We start from the raw sequence: 20,454 nt of genomic DNA on the forward strand, positions 1-20,454 counted from the left end.
AAGGGAGACAGAGAGAGAGAGAAACATCAGTGTGTGGTTGCCTCTTGCATGCCTCCCACCAGGGGCTGGGCCTGCAACCCAGGCATGTGTCCTGACTGGGAATTGAACCAGTGACCTTAGGTTTGCAATTCACTGAGCTACACAGTGAGGGTTGTATACATTTCTTTTAATGTAGTTTGGTGTAAAGATACCCCACCTCTCAGTGCTGGAAGCAAAGCAGCGGCATGCTCCAGGAGACAGCATTTCCTATTGTCTTCACACTCAACTCACTGACCAAGGACTTGGTGCTGTCGCTAGGGCGGTGGTGCATTTAATCTGGGCCGAACCAGGTGCCGTTGACCAAGACCTCAACCTACAACCTGTGTCATCAAAGTACTGGTTGGGATGAGACTCAGATTTGCCAGTTTTGGTTACAAAAGGGGGTACCTTTGCCAAAGAGAAGGAAGGACGATGAATGAATGGGTTTTGCAGGTACCGCATACCTGGCGCCAATAAAGGCAGGTTCTCCAGAGGGAGCACAAAATGGTGGGAGATGCTTTAAAATGGTTGCTCTACCCCGTTAAACGACCGCACTCCCCACACCCCAGCCTTGCGCGGGTCGAGTGTGGGACAATGCCTAGATGGTCTATAACCGGGCGCACTTCCGGGTAAGTGCGACCTTCGACCTCGGCCTGAGGAAGCTCTCCTTCACTCCGCCCTCCCCACGCTTCGCTTGGTCCAGCCCAGCCTCCGTAGTGCCTCTGGGTCAAGCAGCTCTCGTTTCGGGAAAAACCGCGAGTTTTCCGGGTCCCCGTCCCTTCCCATCATTCCTCGGTGCTTCGGGCCTTTCCCTGTTTAGTTCTAGTTAAGGCCGCGCGGGTAGTAGTTTGTAGTTCCAGGACCTGTTCCGCGAGTGACGCAGACAGTGCGCGAGCAGCGCGCCGACCGCATCCTCGACTGTCCCACTTTCTTCGCGTCTCCTCGACCCCATAGCTGAGAGCCCCGTGTCTCAACATTTTCGCGGGCCTCATCGCGCGCCCGAGGCAAGGGGCGGGCCCTGGTCTCTCAGAGAACCTGCGGGCGGGAGCGCGATACCAACGGCCGCGACCCCTCCCAGGTGGGGGAGGGGAGGGCCTGGAGGGCCGCGGCTAGGGCGGGATGGAGGGAGAGGCGGACCAACGGGGTGGTCTGGAGACCCCTGGGGGCGAGTGGAGCGTCGGGGCCGTCCACCTGCAGTGGATGAGGGCTTAGGATGGCGGGGGACCACGGAAGCCTTTGCTGGGAGAGGTGGATGTGCTGCTCCAGGGAGGCAAACGTCCCCTCTTTTTGTCATTAATACCCTGAACACCCTTATCTGGGCTCCAGACCTCAGACCGCGCTATGGGTGACAGTGATGACGAGTACGATCGAAGACGCAGGGACAAGTTTAGGAGAGAACGCAGCGACTATGACCGTTCGCGGGAAAGAGATGAAAGACGTCGAGGGGACGACTGGAATGACCGGTAAGACACTTACTCTCAGCTTTGTATCCCCGTCACACTCTGTTGCACTCCACCCTCATTGTGTTGCCCTTACAATTTTATTAGGGCAACCCATACGAAATCGCTCATACTTAACTGTTTCATGTGGTTCATTTAACCTATTTGTTCTTGGCCAAAGACTTTTGAAATATCCAGAACATCAAACCAATAGAGTTAAAGAGAGTTTGAGTCTGGAAAAACAGTATTTATGAATGTCCTTAAAATGCATGTACTTAGTGTTTCTGAATTATACCTCAAAGAAAAGTAATATGATAGAATTGACTTTTCTGGAGAGGTGTCAGACCAGTTTCCAGGCAGAATATGATTAAATTTCTTGTAATTGTCTTGCCTAAAATCAGAAGGTTCTTTGGATAGTGATAGGTTTAAGTTGATACTGATTAGGTTTCTGGGGTATACTTGAGTTAATTATAGGCAGGGTGTTTATATTAAGAAACATCTGATGTGACTTCAGATAAAGTAATCAAGATTAGGAGGAACTGTGGGCAATTTTTTTAAAAATTATTTATTTTTAGAGAGGGAAGGGGGGGAGAGAGACAGACAGACAGACAGACATCAATGTGCGGTTGCTGGGGGTAATGGCCTGCAACCCAGGCATGTTCCCTGACTGGGAATCGAACCTGCGACACTTTGGTTTGCAGCCCCCACTCAATCCACTGAGCTGTGCCAGCCAGGACAATTTTTTTTTTAATATAAGAGGCATCACCAATATCTAACCAGTTAGCTGCTGGTAATGGCTTGATTTGGAAACACTACTGGAAAAATTTTTTTTGCTCAATTATTTTGATAGCATTTATTCATTCAGTATGGTTTTGGAAAATGAATTTAGTAAATCATTCAGTTGCTAAGTAAATGCGGCTCTTCACTGTGGAGACCCTTGCACTTTGTTTCCTTGGTATTTTCTAAGAAAGAAGGAAAGGTGTTCTGAATTCTGTAGATGAGTAAGATACGGTTATTGCCTTTAAGGAGCTTACAGTCTGTGGGCCAAATGGCCTGGAGTGTATGCTACAACAGAGTATTTATGAGGGGTCATCATAAGAATGGTAAGCATTGAGGTAACAGATCTTTTTTATTTTATTTATTTTTTTAGGGTAAAGGAGGAGAAAGAGAGGGAGAGAAACATTGACTGGTTGCCTTTTGTACATGCCCTGACCAGGGACCGAACCCACAACCCACCTGATGAGGAATTGAGCTGGTTATTTTTCGCTTTGCCCAACCAACTGAGCCACACTGGTCAGGGCAAGGGAACAGATCTGTTAAGGGAGGGGAGTGGTGGTGGAGGTGGTGTGTCAGGGAGAGCTGCAGGAAAGTGCTGCTTATGCATGGAAAGATGAGTGGGAATTCCCAAGACACAGGTGGTGTGAGTAGCTTTGATTTGTGGATATAACATATGTGGAAAAGAGCGTGCATTCTAGTTTTCTTCAGGGTACTGGTTCTCAAAATGGGGTCCACAGACCTTAGGCCCCAGGCCCCAGGGCCTAGGGGATGTGTGATATTACAACTATTGTTATTGGTAATACTAAGTATTGTTGTTTGCACTGTATTGACATTTACACTGATGGCGCTATGGCAATAGTAGGTAAAACTGTTGGTGCCTTAGCACATGTCAAGGCAGTGGCACAAACAGGGGATGGGGGATCCCAACCATTATCAGTTAGTGTCCTTGATAAAGCAGCTTTATTAAATTGGATTTTGAATATACATTTTTTGAAAAAGATCTTAATTTGTTTTATTTTTAGGAGAGGGGAAGGGCGGGAGACAGAGAGGGAGAGAAACATCACTGTGTGGTTGCTGGGGGCTGTGGCCTGCAACCCAGGCATGTGCCTGACTCGGAATTGAACCTGCGATGCTTTGTTCGCTGCACTGTGCTCAGTCACTGAGCTACACCAGCCAGGGCTGAATATTTTTTAAATACATATGACAAATGGAAGTGTGCATATAGGAGTAAATGGTTATCTTGAGGAAGAGCATTTGTAGGGTTGAACTGTGAGCCAAGTAACAGGTTGGGTTTTTTTGTTTGTTGTATTGATTTTGGTTGTTTCTTATGGGAGGTCTTTTTAAAAGTCTGAAAGATTTGTCAGTGGTTATTCATATTTGGGTATGTGGCAGATGTTTTCAAGAAAACAAACTAAAAGAACCTGTTACTTCAAGAAAAATTGTCAGGCCCTGGCCCATGTGGCTCAGTTGGTTGAGTAGTATTCTTCGATTCCCAGTCAGGGCACATGTCTAGTTGCATGTTGGTGCCTGTTTGGAGCACATACGAGAAAGCAACCAATCTGTGTTTCTCTCTCACATAGCAGTTTCTCTCCCTCTCTCCTTCCCTTCTTTTCTCTGTAAAAATCAATAAGCATGTCTTTGTTGAGGATTAAAAAACCAAAATGTCAGTTTTGTAGACAATGAGGAACTGTAACCTTCCAGTGAAAACTAAAGTTTTGGAAAGCTTATATCTATTTTTAAATGGATTTTAATACTTTTAATTTATTTATTTACTTATTTATTTTAGAGAGGGAAGGGAGGGAGAAGAGAGAGAGAGAGAAACATCAATGTGTGGTTGCTGGGGGCCATGGCCTGCAACCCAGGCATGTGCCCTGACTGGGAATTGAATCTGCGATGCTTTGGTTCGCACCCGAGCTCAATCACTGAACTAGCAGCCAGGGGCCAGAAAGCTTATATCTATTAATGTGAGATTGTCAGCTTGCCACTACTTAAAGACTTTCTGAGGAAAATAGGTAGTGATACTAAGAATGGGGTGTTTTGATATGCTGTAACCAGATATGTCAAGATCCATTCATAGAGCAAGGTAGAACAATGGATGTTTAATGTAGCACACTAACTCTTGTCGGGTTTGGGTGGTATCAAAGAATATTCCCAGTCATCTGACAAGGCTATTAAAGTATTCTCTTTTCCAACTACGTATCAGTGGGAAGCCAGATTATCTACATACTTTCAGTTGAAGAACATATCAGAATAGATTGAACACAGAAGCAATGTGAGAATCTAGCTGTCCTCTGTTAAGCCAGACCTTGAAAATATTTGAAAATGTAAAAAGTTACCATTTTCTCAACGTTTTTTGGAAATAGCCATTTTTAATAAAATATGTAATTTATATTAATATACAACTTCAAGTTGAATAGTATTCTTTCTGTTCATATTTCAAATACAGTAAGTATTGATAGATAAAACCCTACCATAAAGCCAAAACTCTTTAACGTTCAATAATTTTCAAGAGCGTAAGGGGTCTAAGACAAAAAGTTTGAAAAACCACTGAGTAGAGCAAAGGATTTTTTTTGTTGTTGTGATGGGGATTGGGGCAACTGGTGACTGGTGGCAAGGCTGGGGTGACAGCCAGGAGCCAAGGTTTTGAACAGTGCTGTGTACTGCACTTAAGCAAGGGTATGGCACGATCAGATTTTTGTTTGAGAAAGATCACTCTGTAGAGAAGGGGCAGGTAAGCAGAACCAGTGCTGCCCTCAGAGGAGAGATGACCAGAGGATAACAAGGAAGAGGGCAGCTTTGTCAGGTTGGGAGGCAGGGGATTAACAAACCAATAACAGAGTATGTAGTGGTGAGGGGTGACACTTGATAACTGGATACATGGTGACGTATTGACATACCAAGCGTGGGGAAACAGGAGGAGGGAAGCAAATTTTGGTTCTATAGTGGTGGAAATAATAGGCTGAATTCTGACATTTTGAATTTAAGGTGTCAACGGCCATCTAGTAGGGGGTTATTAATATTGTTGGTCCAGCACTCAGAAAAATGGCCAGGCTGGAGGAAGAAGAGTTGGGAGCCATCGTTCATGGGTAATGGCTAAAGTGATGGAAATAAGCAAGTGTCTTTTCTGTTTAGAGGGTCAGGGTAATTTTATTTTTATTTTAAAAAGTTTTGATTTTAGAGGGGGGCAGAGAGAGAGAGAAACATCAGTTCCACTTATTTATGCATTTGTTGGTTGATTGATTTTTTTTTTTTAAGATGTTATTTATTTCTGGAGAGAAAAGGAGGGAGAGAAATATCATTGTGTGGTTGCCTTTCATGCGCTCCCTACTGGAGACCTGGCCTACAACCCAGGCACGTGCCCTGACTGGGAATTGAACAGGGACCCTTTGGTTCTCAGGTGGGCACTCAATCCACTGAGCTATACCATCCAGGGAGGTTGATTCTTGTATGTTCTCTGAGCAAGGATTGAACCTGCAACTTTGGTGTATTGCAATCACGCTCTAACCAACTGCACTTCCCAACCAGGGCCTAGAGGTAGTTTTTATAATTTTAGGCTTTTAGTCTTGTGTCTCAGTATGGAAGGGCCTGTCCAGAAGTGCGATCTTAGGATATCCAACTATGTCTTATTTACTGTGACTGTTCTAATCTCCAGGGAATGGGACCGTGGCCGGGAGCGCCGCAGTCGGGGTGAATACCGTGACTATGACCGGAATCGGCGAGAACGCTTTTCTCCTCCCCGGCATGAGCTCAGTCCCCCGCAGAAACGCATGAGGCGAGACTGGTGAGATGGCAACGGTTTCTCTATCTTCCCTCACTTGTGTGTGATAATTTTGATGATTCCTTTTCTCTAACTTCTATAAACACATCTTTTTTTGTCCCTTTAAATCCTTGGGTGAGAGATCATATTCCATATGCCCCTCCCTCTATCCCATCCTCCTTCATGCGCTGGAGAGATGATTCTCTCCTCTGTCTGACTTTTGTGTCCCCCACTCTCAGGGATGAGCACAGCTCTGACCCATACCACAGTGGCTATGAGATGCCCTATGCTGGGGGGGGTGGGGGCCCAACTTATGGCCCCCCTCAGCCCTGGGGCCACCCAGACGTCCACATCATGCAGCATCATGTTCTGCCTATCCAGGCCAGGTAAAGACCTGGGGTTCTAGGGTTCTTGGGAAAAGGGAATTGTTGGACTTGGGGAATGGTTGGGATTGCTGAAGACTGTGGCAGGGAGTGGGCTAGACACACAGTGGAGTGCCTGTGGGGGTGGTCGCATTGATGCCTGGGGTGAGGTCCATGTGGGCAAAGGAAGAGGGCAGCTGGCCACCTCGGCTGCCCCAGCCTGTACAACCAAGACTTCCTGACCGGGCTCCCCTCAGGCTGGGTAGCATCGCAGAGATCGATTTGGGTGTGCCACCACCAGTGATGAAGACCTTCAAGGAGTTTCTCCTGTCATTGGATGACTCTGTGGATGAAACGGAGGCAGTTAAACGCTATAATGACTATAAGCTGGATTTTCGAAGGCAGCAGATGCAGGATTTCTTCCTGGCTCATAAGGATGAGGAGTGGTGAGTGCCCCTACTTTCCTATTATCTTTTCCCTAGCATGTTTCACCTGGCCCTGCCAGGGGAGCCTGCAGCCCTGTCGTTATCCCATTTTCCCCAATCCAGAACTTCCTAGGGGGTGGGGGATGGGAATTACAACAGCATTAGCTGATGGGTTCTCCTCCTCACTTCAGTGTCTGCCACGGTCCCCCACCCATTTCCCTTCCCCACTGTCCTCAGTCAGTGGGACACCTCCAGGCAGCTGGCCAGAGCCACCTGTTCCCTTGGGGCAGCAGACAGACTGCTTCCCACTTGCTGGATTTGGGTCATTGTCATCCCTGATCGCCAGGACCTTGTGTGACTTTGGCATCCTCCCAAAAGCAACGAGTGAATCCAGACAAGAAAAGCAAAGATGTCAGGGTCATTTAACAGAAAAAGAATTTTAATTTTTTTTCTTTTTGTGGATGTTTTAATTTTAATCAACCATCTTTTCCCCCCTTCCTGCTCCTCCTCCTCATCCTCTTTCTGCTCCTTCTCCTTGAAAAGAGCCAGAACTGGGAACTACACCCGCTCATCGACGGAGCTCGGAGCAAACCCACCTCCACCCCCACCATACCCAGCCCATACATGAGCCCCTGGGCTGAGCCGCGCTGCCCCGGCCAGGCAGACAGGCAGGGCACTGCTGTGCACAATGCAGCAGTTTAGCTGAATGTGATTGCTCAGGCAGTTAGTCAGTCAGGGCCCCCACCGGCGGAGTCCCGCGGGGGTGGGGCATCCAGGCCGGGACACCCAGCCAGGAGCCAGCCGGTGGCCCACCTGACAGCATGGGCCCTGGGCGGCGCTAGTTAAATCTTGAGCTCTGTTTGACCAAGCGGCCAAGGTAAAGATCCTGGAGGTGACGCCTGCGGCTTTTCTTCCTCTTAATGCTGAACTTGTTCTGTTCTGTCTTTCACTGTCCTCTTTTTTCTTTCTCTTACTCATACACTTTTCTCTCTCTGTTTGTGTTCTTGCTCCCTGCCTAACACTACTATCTTTTTTTTTCCCCAGTTCTCTGTCTGGTCTTTCTGGTCTTTAGTTTTCCCCTTTGTTTTTGATATCTGGGACTTTCTCACTATCTTTTTCTCATATTCCTAATTTTTTTTTAACCCAAGGTCCTGTTTTAAATGTTCCTCATGCTCCACCCTAACCCTCTACCCGTCTCTTCACACTCTCTGTGGGCAGTACCTGAGGTTATAAGGGCACTTCAGTTCTCCCTGTCCCTTCACCATCTGCTTATCTTCCCAAGGGGGGAATAAAGGTGTCCTGCCTTTTGGCTTTTCCTATCTGGTACATTTCAGGTTTCACCCTGTCTTCCACCTAGGGGTGGAGGGAGTTGGTGGGAGCAATCCTTATGATGATTCTAGTTTGGGGTTTGGCAAGGAGAGGGAGGTTCTTTGGGACCTACTGTTTCCTTATCTTTCCTTCAGAAGCTTGGGAAACTGTACTTTTAAAGTTAGTATTTCCCAGAGACTTAAGGCAGTCAATTTGCCTTTCCAACCTTGGTTCTCCCTGTAGTCATTACTTTTCCAAATATAGAACTTTTAGTTCCTGGCTCTCCCCAGAATCTTCTCAAGGCATAAACTCTGGTTCCTTTGGGGGTATTGGGTGTTTTTATTATACTCCTCTCCCCAGTCTCTCTGCTTTTATGATCTTTTGTGGGTATGAGAGGATGGGGGCGAAGTCCTTATTTTCCCGGGCCCCTTCCAATGTCCTGGCCTTGGCCTTCAGTGACAGTTTTTGTCTCTTCCCTCCCCATTTCCTTATAGGTTTCGGTCTAAGTACCACCAGATGAGGTGGGGGAAACGTCGTCAGGAGGCCCGGGGGGCTCTACAAAACCGACTGAGGGTGTTCCTGTCCCTCATGGAGAGTGGCTGGTTTGATAATCTTTTCCTGGACATAGACAAAGCTGATGCCATTGTCAAAATGCTGGATGCAGGTGTGCAGACTGGTTGGGGTAATGGGTATCTTGTGATCAAGGTCTTGGTTGGGAAATAGAAGTAGGTTGACAGAAAGCAGAGGCTGAAGTGCCAGGGCCCTTGGATTGTGACTTTTGTTCCCTTTGCTGGTAGCTGTGATTAAGATGGAAGGAGGTACAGAGAATGATCTACGCATCTTGGAGCAGGAGGAGGAGGAGGAACAGGCAGAAGCCTGGGGAACCCAACAAGAAGGAGGAGGCCGGGCTGGGTCAGGCCTTGTGGATGGAGGAGCGCAAGGTCAATGACAAGGAAGATAAGAAAGAAGATGGCAAAACAGGTCAGTGTTAGGGCCCCTGGGTGCTGTCTGTGAGTACCAGGGGAAGTGAAGGAGCTATTTCGATGGTAGTGGAGTCCACAGGATTTAGAAGTAGAGGGCTGTGTGTTGGGGTGGGGGAGAGGTGAACTTATGGGCTCAGCTGTTGGAGTGGAAGGGGTTGATGGGGAGATAGATATCCCAGTGACTGTCTTTACCTGTAGGTTGAAAATGGTAGTTCTAGTGATGACAAAACTAAGAAATCTGAGGGTGATGGGGACAAGGAAGAGAAGAAAGAAGACTCTGAGAAAGAAGCCAAAAAAGGTAGGGAGTTTTCTTAAATGGAGTCAAAGTTAGGGCAAGGGTCCTTGGTTATCTGGCTCATGTCTTCTTGCTGCGGCTCCCACAGAGCAGCAAGAAGCGCAACAGGAAGCACAGTGGTGACGACAGCTTTGATGAAGGCAGTGTGTCTGAGTCGGAGTCAGAGTCAGAGAGTGGCCAAGCTGAGGAGGAGAAGGAGGAGGCTGGTAGGTTTTATTTTTTGCTTATAATTCATTCTCTTTGTATGAACAGTGGGGTGGGTGAGAAGTTGGTGAAATTGATGGGACAGTGGCCTCTTGGGAGAGACCGAGGGGTGGGGTGGGAGTTTGACAGCTTTTCTATCCTCTCCAAAACCACAATAAAACTCACCAACTCCCATCACTTCCTGTGTAGAAGAAGCACTCAAGGAAAAGGAGAAACCCAAGGAAGAAGAAAGGGAGAAGCCCAAGGACACTCCTGGGCTGGAATGTAAACCCCGGCCTCTGCATAAGACTTGTTCTCTCTTTATGCGCAACATTGCACCCAACATTTCCAGGGCTGAGATAATTTCTGTGAGTGGGGAAAAATGGCATTGGGGGCAGGGACAGCACCCAGGCTCCATTCTTCCAGGGGTGGGAGGAGGCACTAGGTGGGGAGAGGATAATCTGGCAATGCTTCTGACATTCACCGCTATTTCTCTAACAGGGAGGATCCCTTCTCATGGGCGCATGTCTTTTGAGAGCTGGTCCTGGTTGTACCATTTACTTTCAAGTGCTACTCTTAAGTTCTTTGTTGTTTTTTCCTTACCTGAGTGAGGCTTATAGGCAGTTCCTTAGGGTTCTGAGGACATGGGGTTTGAAGGAAGAAGTGAATCCTTGAATCATTAAGTGGAGTTTCTGTTCCTCTGCCTTTCCAGCTTTGTAAAAGATATCCAGGCTTTATGCGTGTGGCACTATCAGAGCCTCAGCCTGAGAGGAGGTGAGGAGTGGAGAGAAGTGTGACTCTGGGTAATTTGGAGAAAAGGTGCAGGGGAAGGTTAATGATCAGCATCACCTCCACCCCAGGATTATGTTGACATCTTTGTTCTTGTTTAGGTTTTTCCGTCGTGGCTGGGTGACATTTGACCGCAGTGTTAACATCAAAGAGATCTGCTGGAATCTGCAGAACATCCGAGTGAGTGCTGGGAGGCGGTCTGTTTTGAGGAAGAGGTGTGGCTCTGTATGCTGTACACCTCTTACTGCTTTTTTTCATTGATTGCTTCTTTCATTTTGCTTCCTATTTCATCCATTCAGTCTGCTCACATTAATTGTGTACTGTTGTCTGTGGGCTAGGCCCTGGGACTGTCCTCAGGGAACTCACAGCCTAATCACTGCTCTCAATAGGGCCAGTCTTTTGGTGTTGGTAAGCTTTCTTTACCTTCCAGCTCCGGGAGTGTGAGCTGAGTCCTGGCGTGAACAGAGACCTGACCCGTCGCGTCCGCAATATCAATGGCATTACCCAACACAAGCAGATAGTGCGCAATGACATCAAGCTGGCAGCCAAGCTGATCCATACGTTGGATGACAGGACCCAGCTCTGGGCCTCTGAACCTGGGACACCTCCTCTGCCAACAGTCAGTGACTCTCCATAGAACTTTTTCAAAAGTAGCCAATACCCCCTCATCTGTGGGCATCTCTGATCTTACATGATCTGTGGCATTGACCCTCTGTGCCCTCCTGCTTGTTGGCCCCTCTTTATCTAGGTAGTACCTCCAGTTTCCAGCAGAACAGATTGGTGTTAGTGACTATTTGTGGGCTATGGTAGAACAAATACAAACATGAAGACAAATCCTAAGGCAGTGATAACAGGCCAAGTGAGCCTTGAATTCTTTCAGCCTCACTTCGCCTTTCAAATTAGGTTCCTAGGTTACATACTCTGAGGGTCTTTCTCTGTCTTACTTGCCTCTTTTCTCCCTCAACTAGAGTCTGCCCTCTCAGAATCCAATCTTGAAGAATATCACTGACTACCTGATTGAAGAAGTGAGTGCTGAGGAGGAAGAGCTGCTGGGGAGTAGTGGGGGGGCACCCCCTGAGGAGCCCCCTAAGGAGGGGAACCCAGCAGAGATCAACGTGGAGCGAGATGAGAAGCTGATCAAGGTGCCAGCAAGAGCAGAGTGTGGGGTGAGAGCCTGGTTCGGGGTGGTAAAGAGCACGAGTGTGATGAACTCATGGTTTCTCATTTTCTCCTAGGTTTTGGACAAACTTCTCCTCTATTTGCGCATTGTGCATTCCCTGGATTATTATAACACATGCGAGTACCCCAATGAGGATGAAATGCCAAACCGCTGTGGTATCATCCATGTTCGGGGACCCATGCCACCCAACCGCATCAGTCATGGGGAAGGTGAGCTCTCTGTCTGAGTTCCCTTTGGTTCCCCTTTCTCCCCAGCTACCTCTTGTTTTCTACTCTGGAGCAGTGCTCTGTCACTTTCCTCTAATCCCCTCCTTTCATATTTCTTGGTCCTGGCTCCCTTCTCCAACCTACCTTCTGTCTTTGTTCCCAAACTACAGTATTAGAGTGGCAGAAGACATTTGAGGAGAAGCTGACTCCGCTGCTGAGTGTGCGGGAATCTCTTTCAGAGGAAGAGGCCCAGAAGATGGGTCGAAAGGATCCTGAGCAGGAAGTGGAAAAGTTTGTCACCTCTAACACCCAGGAATTGGGCAAGGATAAGTGGCTATGCCCTCTCAGTGGCAAGAAATTCAAGGTCTGGGATGTTAGAGAGTTGTGGGACAGGTGGGAGGAGTGGGTTGAAGCCAGGAATCTGCCTCCAGACCTGGAAGGAAACATCTTTGGGACCAGGTGGGAGGGGAGGGTGATTATCTTGGGGTATGGGGAACTAGAGAACTGCTTGCTCAGTTCTGATCCTCTCCTCTTGGCATCCAGGGCCCTGAGTTTGTACGCAAACACATCTTCAACAAGCATGCAGAGAAAATTGAGGAAGTAAAGAAAGAAGTGGCATTCTTTAACAATTTTCTCACTGATGCTAAGCGTCCAGCTCTGCCTGAGATCAAGCCAGCTCAGCCACCTGGCCCTGCCCAGAGTAAGATACGATCCATGAGGGTCTACCACATTCCCTCATCCATGACAGCTGAAGGACTCCTGGTTCTTTAACCAGTTGCACCCTGAAGTTTCTGCCCAACCCTCAGGCCGTATTTCTAAAAGCCAGTTGTCTGTATCCTCCCGCCTCCCCCCTCCCCAGTAATTCATGTTCCTGTCTGTGTTGTACTCCCCCCAGGCCTGACCCCGGGACTCCCCTACCCACACCAGACTCCCCAGGGCCTGATGCCCTATGGTCAGCCCCGGCCCCCCATTTTGGGCTATGGAGGTAAGTATAGGAGGGATTTGAAAGGGTTTGGTGGTTTTGAGGGGTTGGGAGAAAGAAAGCAGCTAAAATGTAGACGTCACAGGTTCTCAGCTCAACACTGATCTTTTTTGTAGCTGGTGCTGTCCGCCCTGCAGTCCCCACAGGAGGGCCTCCATATCCCCATGCCCCTTATGGTGCTGGCCGAGGGAACTACGATGCCTTCCGAGGCCAGGGAGGTTATCCTGGGAAACCTCGCAACAGGTGAGCTAAGATGTCCGAGCTTTCTTGCTCAATTCAAATTGGGACCTTCAACTCTCATCCCATTTTACCTCTCTCTTATCTCACAGGATGGCCCGTGGAGACCCACGGGCCATTGTGGAATACCGTGACCTGGATGCTCCAGATGATGTGGATTTCTTTTGAGCCATCTACTTTTCCTCACTCTCGGTATCCTATACTTATGACTGCCGTGTCCCATCCAGCCCTGAACATTTTTTTGTACGTCCAGCCCTACTGCCAATAAAAGCACTTCTGCAGTGACTCCTGAGTACATATGTACTTCCCAAGATCCTCCCAAACATTGGCTGGGACAGTGGTTAAGCTGGGCCTTGCCATTTTATTGATGCCAGTGGTCCTAGGCTCTACTGGGGCTTCCTGGGGGCCTAACATTGCGCAGTGTCTAAGCCTCTGCCTTTTGAGAGTAGGTAGGTGACGTGCAGGACCAGAGTCTCAGTTCTGGGTGTGCAGCTGTTCTTTTTCAGAGTTATGGCTGGTCCAACACAAGTTGTAGAAGGAGTTGGGGTCAAAAGTTGTGTTCACCTCCTGCCAGCCGACCCACCCAGCAGCCTGTAGTTGACTGGGGGTTTCTGGAGCACCCCAGCAGTGAGGGTCCAATACTAGGACGTAGGCTTCGGTGCCTGGCCCCAGGCAGACTCCTAGCAAGGCTTTGGACCGCGCATCCACATCCCCCCCAACCATTACAGGCCCCCCACCTACTGTAAAGTGGGAGTAAAGCCTCTCCAGTTCCCCCCGAAGCCCAGCTCCACGAGGAACGTGGCGCAGGCGCCCCTGGGGCCCTCCAAAGTAGTCGAGACAGAGACTGGCCTCTACGCAGCCGATCCAGCTCCGGGAGCCCCGAAACCCAGGGGGCTTGTCGCCCATGTCCTCCAGTGCCGTCTGCACGTCCACCAACCCGGGTACACCCGCAGCTTGGCCGTTTGGCCATGAGCATAGCGTTTGTAGAGTGCGGTATCCGCAGCCCCAGCCCCGGTCGTCCAGGCCGTCGCAGCCGTAGTGATAGTACAGGTAGTGGCCCGGAAGGATGGCCAAGCGAACGGGGCCACGGCCGGGTGGGGCAAGGCCCAGGTGGACATCTTTTAGCAGCTCCAGGGCGGTCGGCGGGAGCGGAGGTTGTCCAGGCAGGGCAGATGTTGCGTCTGGCGGTGTGGGGCGAACCAGGCAGGGCAGATGTTGTGTCTGGCGGTGTGGGGAGAACTTGGGCTCCAGCACTTACTCTCAGTGCCGGGTCTTGGGCTAGCCGCTGGCAGGACTGGCAGGCAGGCTCTGGCGACAACCTTTCCTGGCACCGGGAAGCAGTGGAGACGGAGTCGACCCTCAGGGTTCCCACAATGCACCTCTACGCCAGCGCCACCCTTACTGCGCAGACGCGAGTTTGCCTCACGGAGAGGCAGTAGAGGGCGCCCTGTATTCCACCTCTGAGCAAGGCCGCCTGCTCCGTTGACCAGCCCTCCATTCCCTCAGCCCTAGTGGTTAGGCGTTCTGCCAGACCCCGGCTTCCCAATCGCGCACACGCCTTTGGCTGTAACAGTTTATTGGCAGCCCAGAGGGGCGAAGGCACCGCGGGGTAGGGGCTCGGCCGAGACATGCAGAAGACGCAGAAGACTGGGAGCCCCGGGAGAGGGAGGGAGTTGGGGCGGGCGAGGTCTAGGGCTCCTCTGTTATATCCCAGCCCTTAGATAAATAGTATATACAGCTAGGGGACCGGGCAGGGTGGGCGTGGTGGTGGAACTTGGGGGTCCCGCCGGGGTCACAGGTCTGAGCAGCGATCCTGCTTGCTGTAATGGTCAAACTGGTTCTTCCAGTGCACCATGTAGGAGCTCCAGCGGTGGAACTCGGCCTTCCACTGGCGCTCTGCCTCGTCCAGCGTGTCTGCGGCCAGGGTGCCCGGCAAGGGGGTGGGAGGAGGACATGGGGAAGTCCAGGGAACGGACATGGGGTACGGGGCGTGAGTGCAGGAGGACACAAGGAGTAAGTAGGAGGCCACGTGGGGTGGTGGAAAGAGGATTAGAATATGAGAGACGAAAGACCGGGGAAGATGAAGATAGAGGGGCACCAGAGAAGGATGGCGGGAAGGAGGATGGAGGGGTAGAAAATGACCGGAAGACAGGAGGAAGTAAGGGATCAGGAGGGTGGAGCATCCATGGATTGATGGGGGAAAAAAGAGACAGAAATGTTTGACGGTTATAGCCCCACTGGGAGGTGCTATCTAGCCCCAGGTCTTCCCTCTCCCCCCAACACCAAGCTCAGGCTCTAAGGAATAATTTTATATAAAAAGAGAATTAGCTTTTTCATTTGCATTTAAACAAAGGCGTGTGGGTCCCTGAGAAGGGTCGTAGGTCACCACTCCCCTTGTCCAGTTTGAGGCTTTCTGAGGGAGGGAGGGGGCGCTGGGTCGGAGATCCCTGAGTGGGGCCCTTCCCCAAGGTCCGACTACTCATTAGAGGAGGGGCCCAGTGAGGCCGGAGGAGGGGAAGAGGCTGTGGTCACAGCCACGGGAGGCTGGAGAAAAGGAGAACGAGAAGGAGGGGTAGGGGGAGGCCGGGCCTGGGCCTCGGGGCAGCCTCCCCGTGGGCGGGGCCTGGGCAGGTGCTGGGAGCCTCCGAGGCTGGTGGGGAGAAGAGAGGGGTTATACACCCCGCCGGCTTCCATTACCCACTCTCTCTCACGCCCCACTTCTCCCCCCTCTGCTCAGCCCTTGCCCACTGGGTCCCCGCGTACCGGTGGCGCTGAGCAATTTGGGTAGGAAGCCGTTCCAGAAGGCACAGGCCTGGGCGCGCAGCCCCCGCCGCACCTCCAGCGGCCGCAAGTTGAGGCTCACATACTGCTGCGCTTTCCCCGTGTACGGCGGCCACTGCGGAGCCTTGGGGTCCTGGGGGTCATTGGGGTCCCTGTGGAAGGAAAGGGAAGGCTCAGCCTCAGGCAAGCCCGACTTGCCCTGGGGTTGGGGAATGGAGATGGAGAGGAGGAGGAGGCAGTCTGCTTCCAGACCCCATGCCCTCTTCGCTCCAAAGAGAGCCCCATCCCTTCCCGCCCAGTACTGCTTTAATCCTTTCTCTTCTCCAGTATCCCTCATCATCTAGAGTCTTCCCCTTCCTCCTGCCCGCTTTCTGTCTCTCCTTTCCCTTTCCTTCAATTTTCCTGCTCCATCATCGTCTGTTTCTCATTTTAAAAAAATCATGATTTATCGAGCTCTTACAGCGTAACCAGGCCCAGTCCTATCTGTACAAATATCACACTTGCTTTTAACATCGTCCATATGATATTGGATTCATTGTCCCCTTCTTCAGACAGGTAAAATGTGTGCACTCGTGCATCACAGCTAATGAAATCACCACTGATCCAATTGATCTAGCTCTACAGTTCACACTCTTAACTACTACAGTAACTCCTCTGTCTCTCCTTGTTTGGCTCTTCTCTTTGCCTGTCTCTGTTGTCCTTGTCTCTCCAGGATCTGTCACCCCACTTCTTCTTTCCTCTCCCATTCTCCTTGGTCATCCTCTCTCTCCCCTTTTGTCTCCTTTCCTTTGTGAACTACCGCCCCCCCCTCTTTCTAGCCCTTCTTGTCTCTCTCTGCTTGTCTTCCACTTTCTCTTTCTGTCCCCCTGCCTCCCTAGCTCCCAGAGGCCATCCTCCCCTCCTCACTGCTGACCCTGTGCGGGCGAAGTTGGCCCAGTATTTCATCAGTCGCTGGGCAAAGGCTCTCTCCTCGATGGTGTAGTTTAGCGAGGGTTCCAGGGGGAGCCCAAAGATGAACTCGATCTCGTAGCCGTGGGGCACCCCCATCCAGAGGGGCCAGGAGAGCGTAGACGCACGGTGTTCAAAGATGTAGGCATAGACCCGAGCACCTTGGGCAGCCAGTCGCCCAGCCAGTTGGGCCACAGGGCACACGACATTGTGGTCGCCCACCACATTGCTCATGGCCTCTCTCAGGCGTGCTGGGTCCTCAGGGTTCAGCCAGTCTGTGTAATGCAGCACCACAGCCTCGGCAGCCAGGTCACTTGCCTGGGGGACCCCGACCCGCACCCCAGCCAGGAACTGTGCCCGGCTGATGAGAGACTCGTTGTCTTTGCTGAAGCCTGGGGCCCCGTAAACCAGAAAATAGGAGCCCTCATCCTTCACCACACCCACCAGCACCTGGGGGAACAGGAGGAAGTAATGGGAATGGGTGGAGGTGGGGGCAGACACAGACAGACACGCAGACAAAAACAGATGGACAAAGAACCAGAGAGATGAACAGTTACAGATGCAGAACCACAGAGGAAGAGAGTATGAGTTTGGGGAACAGGTGGAGAAAAGGAAAAAATACACCCATATTTTTTTTTCTCTCTGTCCCACCGGCCACCCCGGGATCAAGCCCTCAAGGAAGAGAAGCCTGGGCCTTTGGGGATGGGTTTTGTGGATCCCTCATGCCTGGGTACCCAGGGGGAGGATGGGAGGGAGAACAAGCTTAGAGGAACCAGTTCCACCCACGCCAGCCATTAGTCACCTGCAGGCCCTGGAAGTCTCCAGCATTGATGAGGGCCTCGGGCGTGTCACTGAGGAAGTCTCCGTCTATCACAGGCACAAAAGAGAAGCGGAAGACGCTTTCCTGAGGCAGCACATGCCACTCGTGGTCCACCAGGTCCTGAGCTGGCCGTGTCCGCAGGCAGGCAACCAACTCTGTGTCATTGCTACCAGCCCCACCTGGGGGACAGCCTACAAGGCGGGCCAGTAGTGTGGCCCTTCGGCGGGCCTCTCCCATGCCCACCGTAGCCCATGGCCCATTGGGTGCACCGCTCTGCAGCACAGCCCTGTGGAACAGACTCCGGCTGGGTGGGGACAGAAGGTGCATGCCCACGGAGGCGGCACCTGCACTCTCCCCAAACAGAGTCACTGACATTGGGTCCCCCCCGAAGGCTGCTACATTCTCCTGTACCCACTGCAGGGCCAGCCTCTGGTCCAGGAGACCCACATTGCCTGGGGCCTCCCTGCTCCCTGGCAGGGCTAGGAAGCCAAAGGCTCCCACCCGGTAGTTCATGGATATCAGCACAGTCCCCTCTGCTTGGGCCAGGAAGCGGCCATCATACACATCCAGGGAGGAGGCCCCACTGTAGAAGCCACCCCCATAGATCCAGACGAGGACAGGGGCGGGGGACGCAGGTCGAGGGTATGGTGTCCACACGTTGAGGTACAAGCAGTTCTCACTCAGCTCACGGTTGGGGTTCCACATCTCCGTGCCCTCAAAGCCAGGGTACAAGGTGTCCACGTATTGGTAGCAGACACTTTGGAAGGCTGTGGCATTCAGTATCCCTGACCAGGGCCGCTTGGGCTCCGGTGGCAGAAAGCGACGGGGGCCCACGGGTGGTTCTGCGAAGGGGATGCCCAGAAAAGCAGAGACAGGGCCCCCAGGGGCCATTACGCGGATGCCACGAAGACGGCCCCCACGCACTGTCACAAGCAGCTCTGGGTCCTCCGGGTGCTCAGCTTCTGCCCCTCCTCCCAGGAGGAAGAGGAGGAGGAGAAGAAGTGGGGACGCTGGCAAGAGAGTGTGCAGGGGACAGCATGGGGGCCTCATGGCTACCAAGGCAGGCGGGCAGCTGCTGGGAGAAAGAAAGGCAGAGGATGAAGGCCTGAGGCTGCTAGGAAGGAGATTAGGTAACACTCCTGCTCCAGGGTTATCTCTAAGCTTCAGAGAAGGTGGGGCAGGCTGGCAAAGAGGAAGCGAGAAATGGAGGGAGACAGACCAACAGAGAGACAAGGACACAGGCAGAGAAGCAAGAAGGGACAGAGATCAGGCACACATACACCCAGACAGACAGATGTAAGGAACAGAAATGAGACCTTCCAAACAATACCCTCCCCTGCTCCACAGAGGACCCACTGCCCTCACCTCCTTCCCCCAGCTGGGTGGACTGGTTTGGGCCCAGTACGAGCAAGCAGTGCGGGTACCCGCACCAGAGGCCGCAGTCCACGTACTGGCCACAAAACAGGGGCGGGGCCCTCGCTGACGCGAGGCGGATGGGGGCGCTCGCAGTGGCGTGAAGGCTCAGCCGCTTCTGCCGATGGCCAGGGCCGGGGCCCTGGAGGGTGGGTTGGGCATTCAGGGTGTGGGAACCACAAGTTCTGGGGCACCCCAAATCCTGCCTACTCCACACTCTACCCTCCCAGCCCGCCTCATCCACTGTCTGGCACAGCGTGCTGGTACCCTTGGGTGCCTGTCAGTTGCGCACTCCTGTCGTCTAGCCTCAGAGAACGGATTCGCCAGCCTTGGACCCCAGGACTCCAGTTCTCAGTCCGTCCGATGCTGCTGTGCATGCTGCCGCCAGCGGGGGGCACTAGAGACCGAGACAATATCGGCGCTCCCCGCCCGGAGTAAAGAAGCCGGGAACTTAGGGCGGGGGTCTGGGGGCTTGCGGGCATTGCAGAGGGGTCTGACGAGCGAACCGGGACGCCTGTGTTCACGGAGCTCCGGAGATCCCCCGCTGCAGGGGCGGGGGCGCTATTTTGGGGCAGCAGCTGCTGTGGTTCCGGCATCTCCAGCCAAAGGATCAAAATTCCCCGGGTCGGAACTCCCCCCCTCTCGCGGCGGTCACCCAGCCGCCGGCGTCCTGAGATAGGGTGGTGATGGTGCTGAGATTAACTAGGAAACTCGAGTGGGGCTAATTATAACTCGGGTCTTCCGCTGAGTCTCCCCTTCCCTCCAAATAGAGACGGAATCCCCGCGGGAGGGGGATGCCTGGGCCTGGCAGGGGGCTTACGCTGGGCGCTTCGCAGGGGCGGGCGGGTGGCCCGATTGGGGTGGGGTCGGGGGAAATGGCAGCCGGACTCCAGGAACCTGCGTGGACCGGGTTCCGCCCCAATCAGGGGGCGTCTTATAGTGGCCCCGGACTTGAGGACCAACGGGCTAGGGGTGCTCGGTGGTCCCCACAGGAAATCGAGAGCAGAGGCAGCCGCCAGCCGTTCAGGGTGCGGGCTCCCTACGCAGGCGACCGTAAGTCTCCAGCGGCGAGCGAAGAGTTAAGGATGAGTGTGAGGTGGCGGGGGCGCCGCTGGGCAGGCCCGGGGGCGCAGTGGGCGTCAGGTTCGGGGGCCTGGATCCCTCCGGGAGCGCGCTGTGCCCCGGACGCGGAAGGGGTCGAAGGCTGGGGGAGGGTCCCGGACGGGGCGGGAGACTCACCTGAGGCGGCCAAGCGGGGCCGGGCCGGGCCGCGCCGGGAGCTGGAGGCGGCCGATGTTCCCCGGCGCTGGCTGAGCAGACTCTGACAGCCGCCGCCTCCGGCCCCCCGCACACACCCCCTCCGGCCCTGCACTGCGCCCCCGCCTCCGCCCACTGTCTCCGCCCCCTCCCCTCCCCACCGCCCGGAGCTGCCACCTCCTCTCCCTTTTCCTCCCTGGGAGCCCAGACCCACAGACCCCGAGGCCGAGACGGAGCCCGTGACAGACGCCGACTGACGTCCAGACACACCGTGACCCGCACTACCAAAAGACC

At 52.7% G+C, this 20,454-nt stretch overlaps 3 protein-coding genes across 9 annotated transcripts; 1 reads left to right on the forward strand and 2 right to left on the reverse strand.

Annotated features, from left to right (window-relative positions):
- Positions 1-780: 780 nt before the first annotated feature.
- SRRT (serrate, RNA effector molecule) lies at positions 781-13,226 on the forward strand. Its single transcript, XM_036020765.1, is given in 21 exon segments — positions 781-1,096; positions 1,345-1,481; positions 5,887-6,015; positions 6,231-6,377; positions 6,611-6,799; positions 8,581-8,750; positions 8,884-8,956; positions 8,958-9,087; positions 9,268-9,364; positions 9,451-9,570; positions 9,758-9,915; positions 10,260-10,321; positions 10,438-10,516; positions 10,767-10,955; positions 11,305-11,478; positions 11,572-11,725; positions 11,893-12,086; positions 12,266-12,422; positions 12,618-12,707; positions 12,821-12,947; positions 13,034-13,226. Coding segments are annotated over 20 exon segments (2,637 nt in total). The 5' UTR covers positions 781-1,096; positions 1,345-1,359; the 3' UTR covers positions 13,110-13,226.
- Positions 13,119-14,144, reverse strand: UFSP1 (UFM1 specific peptidase 1 (inactive)). The gene has a single exon (XM_028528952.2). It carries the CDS (start codon positions 13,845-13,847, stop codon positions 13,416-13,418), a length of 432 nt encoding a protein of 143 aa, XP_028384753.1. The 5' UTR covers positions 13,848-14,144; the 3' UTR covers positions 13,119-13,415.
- Positions 14,145-14,500: 356 nt separating this feature from the next.
- Positions 14,501-20,270, reverse strand: ACHE (acetylcholinesterase (Cartwright blood group)). Of its 7 annotated transcripts, none has more exons than XM_036020763.1 (6): positions 20,143-20,264; positions 18,856-19,045; positions 17,473-18,562; positions 16,636-17,120; positions 15,705-15,874; positions 14,501-14,855 (listed from the first exon to the last, which is right to left on the reverse strand). In XM_036020763.1, exons 3-6 carry the CDS (start codon positions 18,538-18,540, stop codon positions 14,734-14,736), a joined length of 1,845 nt encoding a protein of 614 aa, XP_035876656.1. In that variant the 5' UTR covers positions 18,541-18,562; positions 18,856-19,045; positions 20,143-20,264; the 3' UTR covers positions 14,501-14,733. The 7 variants fall into 7 exon arrangements, with proteins under 7 accessions (XP_035876656.1, XP_028374829.2, XP_028374837.1 ...); XM_028519028.2 differs by lacking the exon at positions 20,143-20,264 and adding an exon at positions 19,196-20,081 and having other exon boundaries at positions 17,473-18,565; XM_036020764.1 differs by having other exon boundaries at positions 14,505-14,855; positions 17,473-18,565.
- Positions 20,271-20,454: the final 184 nt, after the last annotated feature.

The sequence above is a fragment of the Phyllostomus discolor genome, chromosome 3, assembly GCF_004126475.2.
Source record: "Phyllostomus discolor isolate MPI-MPIP mPhyDis1 chromosome 3, mPhyDis1.pri.v3, whole genome shotgun sequence".
NCBI lineage: Eukaryota > Metazoa > Chordata > Mammalia > Chiroptera > Phyllostomidae > Phyllostomus > Phyllostomus discolor.

What these genes read in the sequence shown, in the direction of transcription:
- UFSP1 (XM_028528952.2), bottom strand. Translation starts at nt 13,847, where the DNA reads ATGGGCGACAAGCCCCCTGGGTTTCGGGGCTCCCGGAGCTGGATCGGC.
- ACHE (XM_028519028.2), bottom strand. Translation starts at nt 19,499, where the DNA reads ATGCCGGAACCACAGCAGCTGCTGCCCCAAAATAGCGCCCCCGCCCCT. An exon ending in TCTGAGGCTAGACGACAGGA is followed by an intron (nt 19,046 to 19,195) that starts GTGCGCAACTGA and finishes CCCACCCTCCAG; the next exon opens with GGCCCCGGCCCTGGCCATCG. An exon ending in CACCCAGCTGGGGGAAGGAG is followed by an intron (nt 18,566 to 18,855) that starts GTGAGGGCAGTG and finishes TCTTTCTCCCAG; the next exon opens with CAGCTGCCCGCCTGCCTTGG.